The sequence below is a fragment of the Phocoena phocoena genome, chromosome 10, assembly GCF_963924675.1.
Source record: "Phocoena phocoena chromosome 10, mPhoPho1.1, whole genome shotgun sequence".
Classification (NCBI taxonomy): Eukaryota; Metazoa; Chordata; class Mammalia; order Artiodactyla; family Phocoenidae; genus Phocoena; species Phocoena phocoena.
In genome coordinates, this window is record NC_089228.1 from 44,140,837 (window position 1) to 44,162,947 (window position 22,111).

The window sequence follows — 22,111 nt, forward strand, 5'->3', positions numbered from 1 at the left end:
CAAGGGATATAGTATATATAGGATTCTTTTTTTACATTTTTATTTATTTATTTGGCCTGACCATGCGGTTTGCAGGATCTTAGTTCCCAGACCAGGGATTGAACCCGGGTTCCCAGCAGTGAAAGCCCAGAATCTTAACCACTGGACCACCAGGGAATTCCCCTATGATTTTTTTTAAGTATGATTTATTTTATCTTACAATTATGTGTGATATTTAAAATTTGAAACTTCAAACCATAGAACTTTAGAAGTTTTAGATATTGTCTTTTGGTGTTTTGTAGAAATCCACACCAGGTCTCATGTATGCTTCATTCTATCAAAAAGAATAATTTATCTATTTTTTTCTAATTTAAGAGTTGGGATAAATGACACCGTTGATGACCAGTTACCTTCTCTTTTTCTCCACAGTCTTGCTGAAGTTGTCTGTAAATGTTTGCTGAGTATGAGAACAGAGCAGGATACTGTCTTATATAAACACTGTGTCTAATTTTGTTTAATAACAACATTGGTTGATTTTATCCATGGAGGACTTTTATCTTGCCCTCAATTTGTGGTCTCTCCTTTGATTTCTCAGGTCTCGTTCCATTGTCTGTGTTTGGTGTTAAATCATGGGGAGGAAGCTGGACCTGTCTGGTCTGACCGATGATGAAACAGAGCATGTTCTCCAGGTGGTTCAGCGAGACTTCAATCTCCGAAAAAAAGAGGAAGAGCGGCTCAGGTGAGATGCTTCTATTTCCCACCTGGGTACAGTGAACCATATGTGGACAAGTGAAACAGGCTTCCTGAGTGTTCCTTGCTGCCAGCCCTACACTCAAAGTCTTTATGTCATGTAAACACACAGAAGAAGACTGTCCTTCCCTTTGTAGTCAGGCTGGCCAGCTTCAACACTGGGCATCACAATGTCAGCTCAGAAATGAGACTGTTCACACTCTCAGTCAAGTTTGTGTTCAGCTGCTCACCCTGTAAATTATTAGCTCTAGAATGGTTGGAGTTTGTGCTGACGGTGGCTGTTTCGAGCTTGCTCCTGGCTTTAATTTTCTTGTCGGCAGGTACTACTGAAGAATAACCGAAGTATTATATAAATGGGAGAATTAGATTCATAGCTGTACAATCTTCTGTTAGAGCTCTCAGCTACCATGGTGCAGGAAGAGAGCTCTGAAGACCTGGTACAAGGAAAGTGACCACCAGGCTGGGATGGGGTTACCTGGTTCAGCATCACCCTCCTCATTTTATAGAGGGAAAAGCTGAGACCCAGAGAGGGGGGCCTTGTGACTCCTCTGCAGCTGGTATTTCCTCGTGGGATGTTCTTGGAAGTACTGTTGCTGCCTAAATTTGGAAGAAGTCAGAGTGATGGAAATGCGGTCATGTGTTGGGGTTTGTGTGTTAGAACCTGATGGCAAGTCATCATGAGCTCCCCTCCTCCATAAACCTGTTTTCCCTTGGGATTCCACAGGTTTGTCGTGGCACTGTCTCCTTCCTTAGCCACTGAGCTCAAAACCTCAGTCTTTATAATTCCTCCCCTGACTTGGTCCCCACACAGGGCAGGGCCAGGCCCTGTTATTTCTGCCTCCTCAGCATCTCTCCCACCCCTATCCCAGTCCAGCTTTTGTGACTTTTCATCCCAGTCGTTGCAGTAACCTTCTCTATGACCCTCCTGCCTCCAGTCCTCCAGGGTGGTGCCCCATTTCAGCTGTAACCATGCCCTTTCCCACTCTGCTTAAAATTGACATGGGTTGTTTTCCTTTGCCCTTGGAATTTCTCAGACTTTCTATTTCTGTAGAATATTTACCTCCCTTACTTGTAAGTACTCTAGTGTAATTTACTTTATTTCCACCATGTTTTTTCCCCATATCGTATATATTTAATATGTGCTTATTAGATGGAAGACAAGAAATCTGTTAATTAAGTAGTTATTTGATTTAAAAACCATGTGCCACAAAAAAAGATATATGGATCAGTGGAACAGAATAGAGAACCCAGAAATAAACCCACACACCTACGGTCAATTAATCTTCAACAAAGCAGGCAAGAATATACAATGGGAAAAAGACAGTCTCTTCAGTAAGTGGTGCTGGGAAAGTTGGACAGCCTCATGTAAATCAATGGAGTAAGAATACACCCTCTCGCCATGCACAACATAAACTCAAAATGGCTTAAAGACTTAAACATAAGACATGATACCATAAAACTCCTAGAAGAGATCATAGGCAAAACATTCTCTGACATAAATCATACCAATGTTTTCTTAGGTCAGTCTCCCAAGGCAATAGAAATAAAAACAAAAATAAATAAATGGGACCTACTCAAACTTACAAGCTCTTGCATGGCAAAGGAAACCTTAAACAAAATGAAGAGACAACCTACGGAATGGGAGAAAATATTTGCAAATGATGCGACTGACAAGGGCTTAATTTCCAAAATATACAAACAGCTCATACAACTCAACAACAAAAAACAAACAACCCACTTGTAAAATGGGCAGAAGACCTAAATAGACAGTTCTTCAAAGAAGAAATACAAATGGCCAATAGGCACATGAAAAGATGCTCAACATTGCTAATTATTAGAGAAATGCAAATCAGAACCTCACACCGGGCAGAATGGCTATCATTAAAAAGTCTACAAATAACAAATGCTAGAGAGGGTGTGGAGAAATGTGAACCCTCCTACACTGTTGGTGGGAATATAAGTTGGTACAGCCACTATGGAAAACAGTATGGAGGTTCCTCAGAAAACTAAAAATACAATTACCATATGATCCAGCAATCCCACTCCTGGGCATATATCCAGACAAAACTCTAATCCAAAAAGATACATGCATGCTTATGTTCGTAGCAGCACTATTCACAATAGCCAAGACATGGAAACAACCTAAAGGTCCATTGACAGATGAATGGATAAAGAAGATGTGGTACATATATACAATGGAATACTACTCAGCCATAAAAAAGAATAAAATAATGCCATTTGCAGCAACATGGATGCAACTAGAGATTATCATACTAAGTGAAGTAAGTCAGAAAGAGAAAGACAAATACCATAAGATATCACTGACATGTGGAATCTAAAATATGACACAAATGAACCTATCTATGAAATAGAAACAGACTCACAGACATAGAGAACAGACTTGTGGTTGCCAAGGGGGTAGGGGCTGGGGGGAGGGACGGAGTGGGAGGTTGGGGTTAGCAGATATAAGCTTTTATATATAGAATGGATAAACAACAGGGTCATACTGTATAGCACAGAGAACTATATTCAATATCCTATGATAAACCATAACGGAGGGGCTTCCCTGGTGGCACAGTGGTTAAGAATCCAGCTGCCAAGGCAGGGGACACAGGTTCAAGCCCTGGTCCGGAAAGATCCCACATGCCGCAGAGCAACTAAGCCCGTGCACCACAACTACTGAGCCTGAACTCTAGAGCCCGTGAGCCACAACTACTGAGGCTACATGCCACAACTACTGAAGCCCACGCGCCTAGAGCCCATGCTCTGCAACAAGAGAAGCTACCGCAATGAGAAGCCCACACACCTCAACGAAGAGTAGCCCCTGCTTACTGCAACTAGAGAAAGCCCACGTGCAGCAACAAAGACCTAATGCAGCCAAAAATAAATAAATAAAAAGTAAATAACATTTAAAAAAAACATGGGAAAGAATATTTTTTAAAGGAATGTATATATATGTATAACGGAATCACTTTGCTGTACAGCAGAAATTAACATGACATTGTAAATCAACTGTACTTTAATTTTTAAAAAGTCCATGTGCCAGGCACTGTTCTAGCTGTTGGATACATAACAGTGAGCAAAGTAAGTCTTTGCCCCACGGAGTTTATATTCTAGAGCTGTGCTACCCATACAGTAGCGACCGACCACGTGTGGCTTCTGTGCACTTGTAATGGGGTGAGTCTGAATTGAGATGCACCGTAAGTGTAACATACACACCAGATCTCAGAAATTTAGTACCAAAACATGTAAGATATCTCATTAATAATTTTTATATTGATTACATTTTGAAGTGCCAGTGTTTTAGATACACAAGCTTAAAGAAAAGACATTAAATTTAATTTTTCCTGTTTCTTTTTACTTTTTTTTCGTATGGCTAGTAGAAAATTTAAAATAAGACATGTCTCACAATATATTTCTATTGGCTAGTGCTGCCCTAGACGGAGGAGAAAGAGAGGAAGTAAATAAATACAAACATATTTATATGTATTAGGTAGTGGTGAGAGCCATGAAGAAGAATAAAGCAGGGAAGGGGGACAGAGACTGGCCAGGGATGGGCAGGGTGCTCTCTTTTGAACGGGCTGGTTGGGGAAGACTTCTCTGGTGAGACTTGAGCAGAGACTTGCTGGAGGTGAGGGAGGGAGCTGGGCTGCTCTTTGGGGTACTATCAAGCAAGGTGGAGGGAACAACAAATGGCAAGTTCTGATTCAGGGATGTGCCTTTATGTTACCAGAGGAGCTGGGAGGGAGGGAGCCAGGGGGAGTGTAGTAGTAGAACAAAGTCCAAGCAATATCCTAAGCCCAAACCACGTGTAGTAAATCCAAACTCAAAACCACTGCAATTGTCAAACCTTTCCTTGCCTCTCTGCATTGCTTGGATTTAGGAGACATGAAAGAGTCTTCGAAGCTATGTTACAGAAAGTATTTTTGAATTCTTTAATATTTGCTTCAGTGAGCATAAGACGCAGAATGGAAGATTTTTATTTTAAGGTTTCAAACTGAATTGTGTTTCTTTTCTCCCGGACAGCTGTTCCTTATTTACCTAGTTTCTCTGGTTAGGTTTTGTGAGGGTAGGTCTTGGGTGTAGAGGTTACACAGTGTTTCTAATGATCTGTTCTTCAGTGTTGACATAAAATGTAGTAAATAGTGGTGAAAATGTGAATTAAATGTCCTCAGAACATATGATGGTAAGGGAAACAGAGAGAGTGGGGCTGAAGCATTCAGCACAATGAGGAAATAAATTCATGGAAAGATAACTAGAAGATATAAAAGCTGTGAACTGGTACTGCCCTGGGTGCTCTGCACAGTTCATATTATTGATTCGTCATAGGAGTCCCCGTAAGGAGGATCCCCATTTACATGAAGGCACCCAAACACAGAGGGGTTACAAAGCTTTCTCAGAATCACACAGTTAATTGGGTTAGAGCCAGGATTCTATTTCCCACAGCCTCTGAATTATACAGACTAGATTAAGCCATTTCAAAACTGCTCTTATGTGCAGGTAGAAGAGCCCTGTCCCCCACTCCCCACCTCACCCCCTAACGAGCACAGTCACACCACAACTGGGTATATCAGCTGTGTATATGCATAGTCATAGGTCTTCCTATATAAAGAGACTCTGTAGACCCCATTTCACTATGATTATGTGCATTCCCAGCACTGGGGATGTGGAGTATTGAACACTTAATCCCATTAAAGGCTATACGCATAGTAGGACTATTTGGGGGGAAGACAGAGGATTGGGTGGGCCTGAGAATAGTGGACATGCTGCAGCAGACAGAGGAGGTGGTACTTATGTACAAACAAGTTCAACAGAGTGAGTGTTTATTGCATTTTCCAGGACACACCACAGTATTAAAACTATAGATGGAGCACGTTGGAGAACAAAAGACATGTTGACCCCTGCTCCTACTTCCAGGGGCTTGGGGTCTAGACGAATCAGGTAAATGTGTAGAAAATACACAATATACTTGATTAATTTTATTCTTTGTTTTTCTTTTTTTATCAGATGCATTCATGCAAATATTAAAAAACAAAGTGGTAAAGACCTTACAATGAAAAGCACCAGTCCTCTGCTCCTTGTTTAATCGATTTGGTCCTTAGTTCTGTAGTCCTCCTAGCATTACCTCCATAAATCTAAAAAAATATGCTTATGTTGCTATTTCTCGATGTATCAATTTTAGATAGTCTTTCATTTCTCTGTTCTGAATGGTGGGGATTTTGCTCACTTACTTAGACTACTTTTACCTTTTGTTTCTTGATGGTTATATTATTTGTGGTTTGGTTTTCTATTGGTCATCTTTCAAACAAACCGTATACAGAAACCTCTGGGTCTCGTTCCATCCACATTCACCATCCTTTCTTGGTTCTGGCAGCACACGTATTCATATAGCTAGTATGCATATGGCATCCCTACTTCCCATCAACCACCCCTTCCACTTTCCGTATCTCACATCTGTCCCTGCTGTACCTTTACTCTTACATATTCAAGGGCTGTTCTGCAAACATAAATTTGAGTCTTTCTTGCTTTGTTCAGAGGTTGACACTAATGTTGAAAATCAATAGGCAGCCCTTAAGTTATTATGATTGAAAATAGTGTTTGCTGCTCTTTTCCAGAACTTCATTGAAATCTGCAGGTGGCTCATTGGTCCCCTCCTTTTCTTTTCACTTTTATGAATTAATTACACTTTTATTTCTTCACTGTCATTTTAAAGGAGTCTTGGGAAGGAGGGGAGGACACTAAGTGTCTGTTTAGTCTGCCATCTGGAACCTACTGGCCACAGTAACTTACTTGCTGGTCAGGGTCACGGAGGAGGCTGGGGGAGGTAGAGACATGAAGGGTACTCCCTGTGTGCAAAGTGTACCCAAAGCATGCTCTGGGGTCACACAGAAGTGGATATAGGTCCTTGTACCACTGCTTAACACATCATTAGATGGAGGGAGCCTGACCCCTAAGACACTAGATAGAGGGGAGTTTCTGATGACCAGCAGGGGACTTTGTGTCCGAATGAAATAAACTTTTGTTGGGATAAATCCCTGAGGCATCAGGGTTTATTTGTTATAGCAGCATAGCCTAGTATTACATTGACTGATGTAGTTTCTGGGGCCATCTGGCCCCTCGTGTAGTAGAAGACACCTGTGGAAATATCTCCAGACTTACAGTAGAATCATAATTTATACCCTGTGATTTTATATTGTCAGGCACATTTGCAAACTGGTTTTTAAAATGAGTGTTAATTGCACGGTACTCTGGTGTTCAGATTGAGATGTTTATGAGATAGCCACAGGCTTAAAGTTTCTCATTTAAAATGTGCTGGCCAGAAGCTAGTTAGCATCTGGGTAACTTCCAAAGATTTGCTGGTGCTCTAATGGACTTGGTCTGTGGGGGAGCAGTGGTTAGATTTGATGAAATGGTTTCCCGTAACTGTGACAGGCCATTGATTGTCAGGGTTTGCTGAACTGAGAGTGTGCTTCTGCCTGCCAAGGACTGCGGGGCCCAGGCGAGGCCAGGCCAGGGGAAGGAAGGGAGGGGAGGACGGAGAACATGAGTGGCAGGGCACTTCCCATCTAGTCTTTCTCTGAGAGCCTCAGTGGCTGTAGCCCAGCAGCTGCAGTGTGTAAATTCCTCCTCCTTGGGCCTGCGTTAAGAGGGGGATTAATGCACTTGGAGACCTGTTTCTGTTACTCACTTGCTGACACGGCCTGTGCTTTCTCTGCCACCTCAGTGACAGGATGTGAGGGCAATCGTCCATCCCCCACGAGTCCGGTCTAAGTGAGAAAATAACTAAGAGCTGCCGGGGGTGTGGAAGGACCACTGCAGGAAAGCAGAGCATCTCCCCCAAACTAGAAGTGCTTTGTGTTTCTAGTCTGTTATACAGAAACTCCTTTGAGGTTTAATCACGATTTTACAAAATAAAAAGAACACAGTGCTTTTAATGAAATGAGTTAGCGATCTTCGTTCAAAATTCATTTTAAACAAATTAAAATTTTATTATGAGAACTTAATTTTTCAAGAAGTTTCTTTTTCAAAAAGTAAAATGGCTTTGTTCTCAAGGTCCTTAGTTTGAACAATTAAATTGATCGAATTAATTAACAAACACTCCTGGTCATATACTTCTTCGAAGCTGGAAGTCAGATTGCCTCGTCTTTACTCAGTTGGAATAAATATGCCCTGTGGTTTATGAAATACCTATGCCTTCACAGAGTGCATCTGCCCTGCATCTCCTCACTGGCCCCTTGTAGCTCCTGAGAGGCCACAATAACACTGTGTGGCACTAACCTGTCCAAGTGATGCATCTGCTCTCTCAGAGAGAGGATGCTGCAAGGCAGGAGTTTCCTCTGCACCGCTAGATCAGGTTGGCTGGCCAGTCACCCGGCAGGGCTCTGAAATAACAGAGCCCAAAGCAGGTGCACTGTGTGGTGGAGTGGGAAGTGAGACACAGCTCTGTCTGAGTCACTTTGTGATGGCGGAAGGCCCAGCAACTAGGAGACACCAGGAATGGTCCTGGAGACGTGTGTAGGGCAGGTGTGAGGACCTCAGAAGCAGGACGTTCATACCATAGAGCGTATCAATCTCAAAGCTAGAGCAGACCTCACAGATTTTTAAAAATCACCTTTTTACTTATTACTGGTATTTTTAATAATGAAAAGGTCACATATATTACATCAAAGCTATTGGATATCCATTCATTTGCTTCACAATCTTATATTGAATGTCAGGAGCCTCCTGGGGAAACATGAGGGGGATGAAAGAGTGGGGGAGGGCGAGAGGGGTTCACAAAGTTAATAAGTGCCTAACCCTTGAGAAAAAGTCCAGAAGTTGAGCTAAGTCTGATATGAATAATTAGGGTGCTATAGAGAGTGAGAAATAAAAGCATTATGGCAGACCCATGGGAATACTTTCATCTTGGAGATGGCAGGTAGGAAAAAGGAAAGACTTCCTGAAGGAGAGGTGCATTTATTTGATCCCTGAAGGTAGACAGGATTCTTTAAGTGGATTGAAACAAAGGTCTGTGCACCAGGGAGCATCCCGAGCGAAGTGATATGGATAGAAAAGAGGGCATGTTTTCTCAACCCCAATCAGGAGCTGTGGTGGGGCAGTGGAGGAAGTGGCCGCTTTGACAACAGTCCCTTTTGCGCTATGGCTCATCGTATGGAAGAGTGGTGTTCCAGGAATAGCAACCCCTCCCATGCCCAGCCACCATGAGAAAAGAGATATTCTTTCCAAAATGGGCAAAGTGAGGCTCTAAAAAGAAGTTTAAAACTGGCCCAGGCTGTACATAGTGAAAGGTAAAATCAAACCTAGGCAGTGTCACACCAGAGCTAGGACATCACGCTGCCTTGGTACTGAAAACAAGGGGACCCAGGTGTCATGGGACAGAATGGGTGAAATTAGGGCCATCTTAGAAAATCTGGTACCTGTGCTTGCTAAAACCTAGGGTAACATTCCAAGGGATGGGAAAGTAGGAGGGTTTAAGTCAGGATATGGGGAAGGGTAACTGGGACATTACAGTAGTCATTAGCCACATGTAGCACTGAGCGCTTCAAATATGGCTTATCCAAACGGAGATGTAGTCTAAATTACTCTGGATTTCAGAGCTCTAGTATGAAAAAGAATGTAAAGTATCTCATTAATAATTTTATATTGAAAACATATTGAAATGTATCTAAAATTACATTTTAAGTAAAATGTATAATTAAGATTAATTTCACCTGTTTCTTTTTTACTTTTTAAAACTGTGCCTACTAGAAGACTTTATCTATATTGCTCACATTATATCTTTATTGGCCAGCACTGGTTTGGAATGCTAGGTTAAGCACTTTGGAATTCATGGGATCAGAAAGTAAGCTTTCTTCCCCAATTTTGTTTAAGGCTAGTCCTTTTCTTTGAGGTTTGTAGGTATCTGAAAGATCCAGCAAATGTCTTAGCTACCCAGCTGTGCATTGGCCTTTGCTATCAACAGCTGTTATATCTGCCATGTGAAGGTGATCTCAGAATACTAGCCTGGTATTGGCTTTCCTGTACAGTTTAAAAGGAAAGCACACTGTGATCGTGCCATATTCACCACAGAGAGCTTGCCATCTCGGAATGGAATAAACCCTTTGATGTTTCTTTGAAATTAATGGTTGACCAAGTGTATGTCATGATTTTTGAAATAAGAAAGTGGCCTTAGGATGTCCTCATATTCGTAATTTGTATAATGTCTCTGGTACCATAAAAGTGATATGGATAGCGATATGAATATAGTGATATGAATATCACGTATTCGCCTGTGGGGATCTGCTTTTAAGAATGGCCAAGAGAGTTTGATGCTGCAAATGGACTTATAATGTAGAAAAAGAATCATACTGATGCTCTTATTTACTTTTTAATTTGTAACCCTTCAAAGATGTATGGTTACTAATTTGTAAATTCTGGATACCTTCTCCCCATAATCCCATATTCTTTAATAACAATATTCTAGATTGCTTTTGTGGCTCTAAGTTCCTGATCTTATCTGCTTTTCCACTGCCAGTGTCAGAGGCTCAATTCTGCTGGGCTCTGATAAAGCTTTTGTGGTACTAATTCTTGGCCGGACTTTCATTCCTCAGACCTCTGGCTCCAGAAAGCATTTATTTGGCATTTGGTGCACAAAGAATTCAGGACTTGAAAGAGAATAAGGAAGAAAGTTTCTGCAGCTATTGTGAAAGCAGCTTTCTTCAACCGCAGTAATTCAGGCACGTCCACAAGCATTTTGCCAAAACGGTCTGAAACGCAGAGTTGGTGAACACAGGTGTACGTTGTGGACATCAGAGTTTTACCTTCACCCTGTGCTGTGCTAGTGGAATGACAATTTCCTTGTCCCCATGACCTGCTTCAGTTCCTGGAAACAGGCCCCTGCCTTCACCTCCTTACTCAGCTCCTGAAGAAAACAGGCCCATCTCGAACCTTCCTGTACTGTTGGTAGGAATGTAAGTTGGTGCAGCTACTATGTAAAACAATATGGAGGTTCCTCAGAAAACTAAAAATAGAATTACCATATGACCCAGCAATCCCACTCCTGGGCATGTATCCAGACAAAACTATAATTTGGAAAGATACATGCACTCCTATGTTCATAGCAGTACTATTTACAATAGCCAAGACATGGAAACAACCTAAATGTTCATTGCCAGATGAATGGATAAAGGAGATGTGATACATATATACAATGGAATACTACTCAGCCATAAAAAAGAAAGAAAGAATGCCATTTGCAGCAACATGGATGGAATTAGAGGTTATCATACTAAGTGAAGTCAGAAAGAGAAAGACCAATACCATATGGTATCACTTATATGTATAATCTAAAATATGACACAAATGAACCTATCTACAGAACAGAAGCAGACTCTCAGACACAGAGAATAGACTTGTGGTTGCCAAGGGGGAGGGGGTTGGGGGAGGGATGGAGTGGGAGGTTGGGGTTAGCAGATGTAAGCTATTATATATAGAATGGATAAACAACAGGGTCCTGCTGTATAGCACAGAAAGCCATGTTCAATGTCCTATTAAAACAGGAAGGAAGGGGGCAGGGCACAATCTTTGAAAGAATGACATAGCCCAAGGACATGACATAAACTGACTAGAACCAAATGGGTCCAAGAGGCAGACAAGTCGACTTCCACTAGACCTTAAGCCTCAGTATATGCTCACTGTAACACATCAGCAAGCTAAATGACACACCTACAGGCACCATGACTGTTCCAAGGCCACCATAAGGATCGAAAAGTGGGCAGTGGCCCAATTCCTGGGAATCCCCACCCCTTCCCGAAATAGCTGAATACTCCTCCCACTCATTAGCCTATGAAATTACCCACCCCTATAAAAACTGACAACTCCATACCCTGGTGCTTTTCTCACCTTCTGAGATGGCCCACACTCTGTCTGTGGAGTGTGTTTCTCTCTAAATAAATCCACTTCTTACCTATCACTTTGTCTCCCACTGAATTTTCTGTGATGAGACATCAGGAACCTGAACTTCATTAAGACCTGAAACCAGGTGTGTGATCTCAGTTGGAAGACTGTGGGTTTTGGCCCAGTACGAGTCCCAGCCATGTGGGTTCAAGTCCCAATCTGCGTTTAGGCCTGGTTCGAGTTCTGGCCCCATGTATTCAAGTCCCAATCTGAGGTGCACAGTTTCACTATGATAAACCTTAATGGAAAAGAATATTAAAAAAGAATGTGTGTGTATGCATAATTGAACCACTTTGCTGTACAACATTGTAAATCAACTATACTTCAATTAAAAAAATGTCAGGGCTTCCCTGGTGGCACAGTGGTTGGGAGTCGGCCTGCTGATGCAAGGGACACGGGTTCGTGCCTCGGTCCAGGAAGATCCCACATGCCGCGGAGCAGCTGGGCCCGTGAGCCATGGCCGCTGAGCCTGCGCGTCCAGAGCCTGTGCTCTGCAATGGGAGAGGCCACAACAGTGAGAGGCCCGTGAACCGCAAAAAAAAAAAAAAAAAAAAAAAAAATGTCAGTGAGGATAGGGAAAAAAAGAGAGAGAAAGAAAATAGGCCCATCTCCTGGATCAGCTTCTAAGTTGATACCATCATGAAGTAAATTCATGAACCTCTCTGACTCTTGGAATACTTTTAATGAGTTCCTTCTTTCAGATGAGAGATTTCTGCTCCAGCCTCAAGATTCCCTTGTGGATGTCTGATGGATGACTTAAATTCCCAGAAGAGCTGGGCCCCAGGTACCCAGTGAGTCCCAGCTCTCTGCAGTTCACCACCCCCTGCTGGCCTGACTCGCGGGCTCCCATCCTGCATCGGCTATTCATGTATGTGGGCCTAGGACCCAAGCCTCCTAAGTCTGGCTGATTCTTATCCTCAGGCCTCAGGCTAGAGCTAGAGTACCGGACTCCTGTGTGTCTAGCCGGATCCTGGGTTTCCAGATGAGGTGACCTGCATAGGAGGTTGGCAGGGTCTGTGGTTCCAGCAGTCTCTGGAGTTAGCACTAGAATGATGTGTCCTTGGCTTCTGCCATGTTCCCCCAAATGTTCGTGTGTGGTCAGTCCCTGTAGCTGTGACGATTACCCATAGTCAGCTCCCACCTTGCAGTGCTCAGCTTGCCTTTTACGTCTTCCAGGCTGAGCATCTCACAGCTACCAGGGCCCATTCCCTACACAGCATAAGATGGCCTGGGCTGTGACTTTGTCCCTTTCCATGCCAGGAATGTGCCTGGAGCCCGAGCTTCCTCTTCCCAAGGCTGCCTGGTTGGAGGGACATGGTTTTGTGTTGCTCCCCAAATCCCATCTGCAGGTTCCCCTGCCCCACTGCCCTACTCACCGGAGCTGGAGCCTACCTGAGTGCTCCTGCCAGATCCCCACCCTGCCCTGAACCAGGGCTTGGGTTAAGGTCTCAGGTCAGACCACCCATGGCTACGGCTTGTCTCCCTCCCTGCGCTACAGCTGAGAGACCCCAGAGGACCTGCATTTCTCTAGGCCCCGGACTTTCGCCATGTGGCCCTGCCCTTCTGACACTCGCCCTTCCCTTCCTACCTTCCCCTTCTTCCTCTCTTGGGTCACCTCCCCTGCCATCATCTTTATCTAGCTGAGTGGATCCTGAACCAGATCCTAAAAGCTTCTATTTCTCTGAGAGCATAAACAGCTTTGTGTGGTCCTGAAGTAGACCCGTAATATCCTGCACGGCCTGCCGTGCTTAGGGGTATGTGTAGTGAGAGAAAGAGAGAGAGAGAGAGGGAGGGAGCGGGGAGGAGACAGAGTCAATTCATTGTCGACTGTATTTTAAATCTTCCTTCCTTCATACAGTATTTATTCATTTTACATGAATCTCAGAGCAGAGGCATGGGAGTGGTATTTAATGCTAGATGCTCAATGGCACTACTTGTCTTGCTGAAAACATAAGAACTACAGGTTCATTGATGCTGGTTTGTTTTTTAACCAGAGGATCCTCACCTGACGTGTGACCCTGGGCATATTCCTTCGTTTTTTTGAGCCTCCAGTTTTTCCACTGTACAATGAGGATGATGAGGATACCTGACTAGAGTGTGGGAGGTTAAATGAATTAGTACATGGGAAGCCCTGTGGACAGCCTCTGGAACATAGTAAGGACTCATAAGAACTCAGGGTGAGGTATGTACCTGCCTTGCTCTAGGCTGGTGTATCCGGTCCATGAATTAAATAATGAGAGTTCTCTTTAAATTTTCATATATATTTAGTAAGTTCAAATAGTTTTAATGGTTTACCTTTTCGTAAAGCAAGGTGCTTTCCCCTTTTTTGCTATTAGATGATTCTCTACAAGCAGAATAGAAATGCTAGTGTTTGTTTTGTAGCCGATGCTTAGTTATTTAGACCTTCAATGTCTCTCTTCATTTAGTATATTCACTTGTGTGCTGACCTGCTGTGGCCAGAGGAGACAGTTGGCTGCCAGGATGTTTTTTTCCTTAGAATCAGAAACTCTGATGCCTTTTATTTAGGGTGGTGGTTCTATTCATTTCTGTTTCCCTGCATACCTTCTATAGGAACTGTTCAGTGGCTTCTGTTTCTTTCTGATTGTAGAAACAAAATGTTTCTATACAAACTAGAAAACAGGTCAGTGGGCAAATGAAGAGCGAGTTTCTGAGAAAAATCACACTTTCTGCTTTGACAGCTTAAATACAAAAGGGAAGCTTTTAACTAGGAAGTAGAAGTTCTGAATACACACAGCTACCCCAGCAGGACTAACTGGCCTTAGATGCAGCCACTGAGAGTGTTTGTTTTCTCCTGGAGACACGTTTCTGCCTTGAAAGTGGTTTCCAAAGTCTTGCATGTCGCAGGCCCATAGTTAGGGAGGGCCTCCCCACTGGGCTGCTTCTTCATGAATCACATGGGCCAGCCCGTATCCCCGAGTCTGTTCACTCTGCTCTAGCCTGCCATTAAAGGCCTTAGTGTTGCTGATGTGCTCAAAATATCACCTGACACAGAGGAGATTCTGGTGAACTGTTGCCATTATTGAGAATGGCAAAGGATGCCTCTGGTCAGAAAGACTTTATCTGTTCTTCATGCCACCCCTTTAGCTATGGGAAGCCTGTCCTAGAACTGACATTATCAAGCTTTAAAGTAGAGAAAGAATATTCCAGAATAAATGATGGAATTTTAGAGCTAAAGTGAAGCTGAAAAATCAGTCCTGAATTCAAGTACAACCTGCTCATTTTATAAACAAAGCATTAAGTCCCCAGGAGTTAAGGATGTTATACAAAGCAACACAGCAAATGAACACTGGCAGTCTCGTCCTCTTTCCTCAATTGTGACAATGTGTCTCTTGTTTAGTTTTTGTTTTCCAGTGTAGCTAGGTATTTAGTTAAATGTCACGAGATCTACACTTCCCCTCTCCTCCACAACTAGTTTCACAGGAATATTTAAACTCACTGTATTGTTTAAATGCAAATCATCATCATTTAAAATAAATTTGTTCCAGATGACATGACACTATACATAGAAAATTTGAAAGATGCTACCAGAAAACTACTAGAGCTCATCAATGAATTTGGTAAAGTTGCAGGATACAAAATTAATACACAGAGATCTCTTGCATTTCTATACACTAACAACAACAGATCAGAAAGAGAAATTAAGGAAACAATCCCATTTACCATCACATCAGAAAGAATAAAATACCTAGGAATAAACCTACCTAAGGAGATAAAAGACTTGTACTCTGAAAACTATAAGACACAGATGAAATAAATTGAGGATGACACAAACAGATGGAAAGGTATACCATGTTCTTGGATTGGAAGAATCAATATTGTCAAAATGACTATACTACCCAAGGCAATCTACAGATTCAGCACAATCCCTATTAAATTACCAATGGCATTTTTCACAGAACTAGAACAAAAATTTCACAATTTGTATGGAAACACAAAAGACCCCAAATAGCCAAAGCAATCCTGAGAAAGAAAAATGGAGCTGGAAGAATCAGGCTCTATGGCTTCAGACTATACTACAAAGCTATAGTAAGCAAAACAGTATGGTACTGGAAGAAAAACAAATAGAGGTCTGGAACAGACCTATAATGGAACAAGATAGAAAGCCCAGAAATAAATCCACACACCTGTGGTCAATTATACTATGACAAAGGAGGCAAGAATATACAATGGAGAAAAGACTGTCTCTTCAATAAGTGGTGCTGGGAAAACTGGACAGCTACATGTAAAAGAATGAAACTAGAACATTCTCTAACACTCTACACAAAAATAAACTCAAAATGGATTAAAGACCTAAACGTAAGACCAGATACTATAAAACTCTTAAAGGAAAACATAGGCAGAACACTCTTTGACATAAATTGCAGCAATATCTTTTTGGATCCACCTCCTAGAGTAATGAAAATAAAAACAAAAATAAACAAATGGGAACTAATTAAACTTAAAAGCTTTTGCACAGCAAAGAAAACCATAAACAAAATAAAAAGACAACCCACAGAATGAGAGAAAATGTTTGTAAATGAAGTGACCAACAAGGGATGAATCTCCAAAATATATAAACAGCTTATGCAGCTCAATATCCAAAAAACAAACAACCCAATCAAAAATGGGCAGATCTAAATAGACATTTCTCCCAAGAAGACACTCAGATGGCCAAAAAAAAAGCACATGAAAAGATGCTCAATATTGCTAATTATCAGAGAAATGTAAATCAAAACTACAGTGAGGTATCACCTCATACTGGTCAGAATGGCCATCATCAAAAAGTCTACAAACAATAAATGCTGGAGAGGGTGTGGAGAAAAGGGAACCCTCCTACACTGTGGGTGGGAATGTAAATTGGTACAGCCACTATGGAGAACAGTATGGGGGTTCCTTAAAAAATTAAAACTAGAACTACCATATGATCCAGCTATCCCACTCCCAGGCATATATCCAGAGAAAACCATAATCAGAAAAAATTAAGGTGTTAGCATTTTGCCTCTGCCTTGCACAAGGCCAAATAGTAAAATGTAAAGGAGAAACTAGTCTTGGCGTTCCTTCTGTCACAACGTGCTGCTCTTTTCTTGGCTTTCAACATTAAGAAGGGACAGTGTAGCTTAAGGGACCAATAGATAATCTGAAAAGGTCATTGCAGACCAGACTGTCCTTTGTTACCGCCCTTTCCTTTGTCAGTCACTGCTTGGCATGACTGACCATGGTTAGGTTCTGGTCCACTCATGCTGAGGATTCCTTTTTCAGCCACAGTTTAAATCAGGTGCACGAACCTGTCTGCTTCCCTAGTAACAACCGTCTGACTCTAGTGTGTTAATCTTCCAAGGACAGAGCTGCCTTCAGCTTTCTTGGGGCAAGATGCTTACTTGCCAGGACAACAGCAAGGGTGTTCCTTATGACTGGTATATTATTCCTATTGAAAAATAATATTTTATTACAAGTCAACTTTTCACCAGGGTTTCTAGGCAGAGATCCAGCGCATTTTGCTCACGTCTTTGTCTCCAAACTTTAGAGAAGGAAGGGGGTGTGAACATCCCAGAGTGCCTTCTCTGTGCCAGGGATCCCCTGAACAGCATTTCAGGCCAGGGTGAAGCCTCTGGATTGGGATTCAGACACACGCCTGCTCTTTATCCTCAGGTCATGCCTGTCTCTGTGATGTGGGCCACCTGGTGCCTGCCAGAGGAATAGGAGGTATACAAGAAGTAGGGGAGGGAGGGGTGGAAAGCAAAACAGAAAAGTACCCCGGCAGTTCAGTGTTAGAAGTGCTCTTATGAGGGAAATGTAGTCTTATAAAAGGGTGTGCATGTGTATATACAGTAGACAGATTTTTAAAAAGCAAACTGGCGTTCTATGTATATAGTTTCCTACCACTTAATATTATATTAAGCAATGTCCTGTGTCATTAGATAAGGCTGTTTTATATAATATTATATAGTAATATCATGTCATCTCATATATCACATCACATAGCATCATATGAATGTGTCTTAATCTGGTTAACCATGGCCTGATTAGTGGATATTTGGGTTATGATTTTTATAATATAAAGAATGCCACAGAGAACACCCTTGTATTTTGTGAAATTTTGTCATCTCCAATCTTTTTCCTTAAAACCCATCCCTAAAAATATTACTCAGCCATAAAAAGAAACGAAATTGAGTTATTTGTAGTGAGGTGGATGGACCTAGAGTCTGTCATACAGAGTGAAGTAAGTCAGAAAGAGAAAGACAAATACTGTATGCTAACACATATATATGGAATCCAAGGGAAAAAAATGTCATGAAGAACCTAGGGGTAAGACGGGAATAAAGACACAGACCTACTAGAGAATGGACTTGAGGATATGGGGAGGGGGAAGTGTAAGCTGTGACAAAGTGAGAGAGTGGTATGGACATATATACACTACCAAACGTAAAATAGATAGCTAGTGGGAAGCAGCCACATAGCACAGGGAGATCAGCTCAGTGCTTCGTGACCACCTTGAGGGGTGGGATAGGGAGGGTGGGAGGGAGGGAGACGCAAGAGGGAAGAGATATGGGAACATATGTATAACTGATTCACTTTGTTATAAAGCAGAAATTAACACACTATTTTAAAGCAACTGTACTCCAATAAAGATGAAAAAAATAGAATAACCGGCTTAAATGTGTGAAATAAAACTTTTCCAGGCCTCTGAGCCACACCACCAAGCTGGTTTCCAGAGCGTAGTTCCAGTTTTGTTTGCTCAGTGGTGAGACATTTCATGTTTGCTCCTGAAGCTTGTGGACAGCATCCAAGTGAACATGCCCCGTGTTGAGTTCTTTATGGCAAGTACTGTTTGGCAAGGGATCTCTGTTTATAGTCGATTAAGCAAATAGACAGCTAAGTTCCACGTAAGACATAACAATGTTAGCAGCCCTATAGACTTAGTACCTCTCCGTGCTTTCAGAATAGGAAATGTGTGTAAAGTGCAGGTCAGAATAACAGAAGAGAGCCATGCCACTCGAGTTTCCTTTGATCTCACTGTGTGTCAGGACCGAAAGGCAGAAAGGACCACCACTAACCTTCCAAGAAACAACAAGCTCTTGAGACTTGGTGCCAAAATTTTAAAAATGTGCTCTCTGACCCCTGCCGAAAGCCTTGTGTTTTACATGTCTCCTAGGAATTAGCTTTGTTCATTTAGGCCTGACCTGCCAGATGTTCGGATTTTATAGAAATAGGAATTAGATCATTTCTCTTGTATTTTAGGTATATAATTCAATCAACAAAGACAAATCATTTTTTAAAAAGTAAATGAGGTACTTCTTTGTTCTGGAGCAGCTTTCCTGCTGTGGACATGATGATGGAGCGGGAATAAGCACATTTTTAGTTCTGATGACCTTGACTCTTGTGTTCTATAGACTTATCTAGGGCACCCATGACTGAGACTGTGTACAAAGGTAAGAAGCAATCTTAATGCTCTAGAAATTTCTTCATTCAGATTTGGATGAGACATAGCTCATTAAACTCTGGGGCATAATTGCTTTGATGGCTGACCATAATTTACGACAACATTCTCCTTTGGTCTACATTTTTATAAACCCCACCCTTCTGTTTAATATTATTAAAGTTTTATGGTGGCCCCATCCAATGAGGAAAAACAAATGGAAACACCTTATCATGGTTTCGTGTCCCCTTTGCCAGGTGGCGGTCCTGTTCTTGGAGCAGGTCCTTAGGGTTGGAGTGGAAGTGAGCATCCCTTCTGTGTTGGGAGGAAGCTGTCAGTTGAAGATGGCTGCCCTGGGGGTGGGCTTGGGGCTACGTGACCCTGTGTGCTATGGTGCTTCTGCCTAGTGCTTGAAGTTTGGTAGCTGGTCTCCTGCCTCCTTTCCTTAAGTTACCCAGTAGAAGACCACTGCCCTCAGAGATCTGTACATTCCCCTGGAATTACCTCTCAATTAACTTTTCCAGCGCTTAATCATCATAAACCCTATTTAATATCTAGGCAGTGTAGGAAAGTGCCAGGTGGAATTTCTTTTATTAGCAATAAGATAAGGTTCCCTGAAGCCTGTTAAATCAATTCTCACTAGACACTGATTCATAGGGCCAAGTGTTCACCACCTCTCTCCTGCTGTTACAATGCAGTTTAGGATTTAGATGGGCTTTGTAGAGACACTCAAACTTGATGGACTCTGAACCCTGGATTTAGATGGGCTTTGTAGAGACACTCAAACTTGATGGACTCTGAACCCTGGTCATTTCAGTATGTCTTAAATCTGTGAAGCTTTATAGCAATAGTGTGTGTTTTGTAGTATTCATGTGCTTTAGGGAAAAGACAGAGGAACCAGTATAATTTGGGACAAAAACCAGGACTCATCTGACTCACACGTCCACTCCAAATAGCCCCACAAAACCAAACCAAAAAAAATTGGGGACAGGAATTTGAAAGTACCAGGTAGCATGCTTTGGAACTATTGGGTTGGCCAAAAAGTTTGTCTGGTTAGTGAATACGTTATTCAATAAAGTTCTTCGTAAAAATGAAAAATATGTTTTATTTTTGCTTAAAACCGAACAAACTTTTTGGCCAATCCAATATGAAAAATCATGCTCTAGTAGGCTCATATATTACTGGATGGGAGCATAAATCGTTATTTCCTTATGGAGAGCAACATGGCTGTAACTCTCATAATTACAAATGCATATAGCCTCTAACCTAGTGATTTCATTTCTAAGAATTATCCTAGAAATATACTTCACACTTTTGAAATGACATATGTTTGGGGTTATAATTGTAACATTGCTTAAAATGTACACCAATAAGTTATTGGGAACATAAGCCATGCTATATCCAGACAATGGAATGCTAGGTTGTTATAAAAAAGAATGAGGAAGCACTTTATACTGATGAACAAAGACCACCAAGAAACGTTAAGTGAAAAATAAGCCTCAGGAAAATGGAATAATACAATTTTATTTAAAAGGGACAAAAATTTTTAAAAAAACAACAAGGAAACAGAGACAGAGAGAGAGAAATTGGATAAGAGGGGAAAGGGAGGGCGAGGGAGGGAGAGATATTTTGTATACGTATGAAATATCTCTGGAAGGATACACAACTTCATATAACTGAGAGGATGGAAATTGGGTAGCTAAAAAAGAGAATTAAGAGTAAACCTTTCTATACTTTCTAAATTTGAACCATGTCACTGTAAAACCTAGTTGAGACATTTTTAAATGGAACCTGAAAACCATTCTTAAGTGTCATAATTGCTTGTGTGATGTTGTTGAATGAATACTAAGGATTCATCAAAAGTATATTTCCTTTTCCCTAGACTTGAAAATAATGTGGTTGTATATATACTTGGACCAAGTATTGTTTATGAGTTTCTATTGTTTCTTCTGAGCAAGGCATTGAGAGAAATATTTATTTTTGTATTTACTGTCCATCACTGTGTAACCCTGAAACTTTAAACATACAGTAGACTTCATTGATATTTTGCTGGAAATTAATTCTTCTGCTTTATGGTGTTGATTAAATATTGGTATTTCTATTAGCTTCATAAAGTCTTGACTAAAACATCTGGAAGAGTGTCTGAGGTGGTTTGGATGAGCCTCCTTCCTATCCATAAGGAAGGAGAGCTCAGAGAAATTAAAGGATGTGCATAAGGTCTGCAGCTAGCCAGGGACCACTGGTGGTTTTCATGTTTTCTTTGGCTGCCTTAAGAATATGTATTTGGCCCCCCCAAAAATTACAATTATACCCGTACATCTAACCTCATTCCAAATGCCTGTCAAAATAATAGGAGTTCCATCAACAAGCCAGAAACAGTCAGGGGAGTGCCTTCCAGTCTCAACCCAAAGGACTTCTCAGACATTCAAGAACTCAAAATTACTTAAAATTGTTCAGGCAATCAAGGAATTCATCAAACCTCAGATTAAGGGAAAATGAAATATAAAATAAATGGTGAGTAATTAAACCTTTAAAATTTGAGTTAATGTTAAATAATTGTTCTTATTGTACAACTTAATATGACATCAACAAAAATTCTTAAGTGAGAAAAAAGTATATAAGCATATGGAATCTAAAAAAAAAAAATAGGTTCTGAAGAACCTAGGGGCAGGTCGGGAATAAAGACGCAGACGTAGAGAATGGACTTGAGGACATGGGCAGGGGGAAGGGTAAGCTGGGACGAAGTGAGAGAGTAGCATTGACATATATACACTACCAAATGTAAAATAGATAGCTAGTGGGAAGCAGCCGCATAGCACAGGGAGATCAGCTCGGTGCTTTGTGACCACCTAGAGGGATGGGATAGGGAGGGTAGGAGGGAGATGCAAGAGGGAGGAGATATGGGGATATATGTATATGTATAGCTGATTCACTTTGTTATACAGCAGAAACTAACACACCATTGTAAAGCAATTATACTCCAATAAAGATGTTTAAAAAAAAAGAATTAAAGGCTACAATCCTTTTACT

General features: G+C 41.5%; 1 protein-coding gene across 2 annotated transcripts in view; it reads left to right on the forward strand.

Moving 5' to 3' along the window:
• The first annotated feature begins 574 nt into the window (after positions 1-574).
• The window catches only part of MYRIP (myosin VIIA and Rab interacting protein), a 177,845-nt gene continuing 156,308 nt past the window's right edge, over positions 575-22,111 (forward strand). The window contains exon 1 of one of the 2 annotated variants that reach the window (XM_065884663.1): positions 575-718. In XM_065884663.1, coding sequence (XP_065740735.1) covers positions 609-718 — 110 coding nt within the window. In that variant the 5' untranslated portion in view covers positions 575-608. The remainder of the gene's footprint in view (positions 719-22,111) is intronic. The other variant, XM_065884664.1, reaches the window with a different exon arrangement.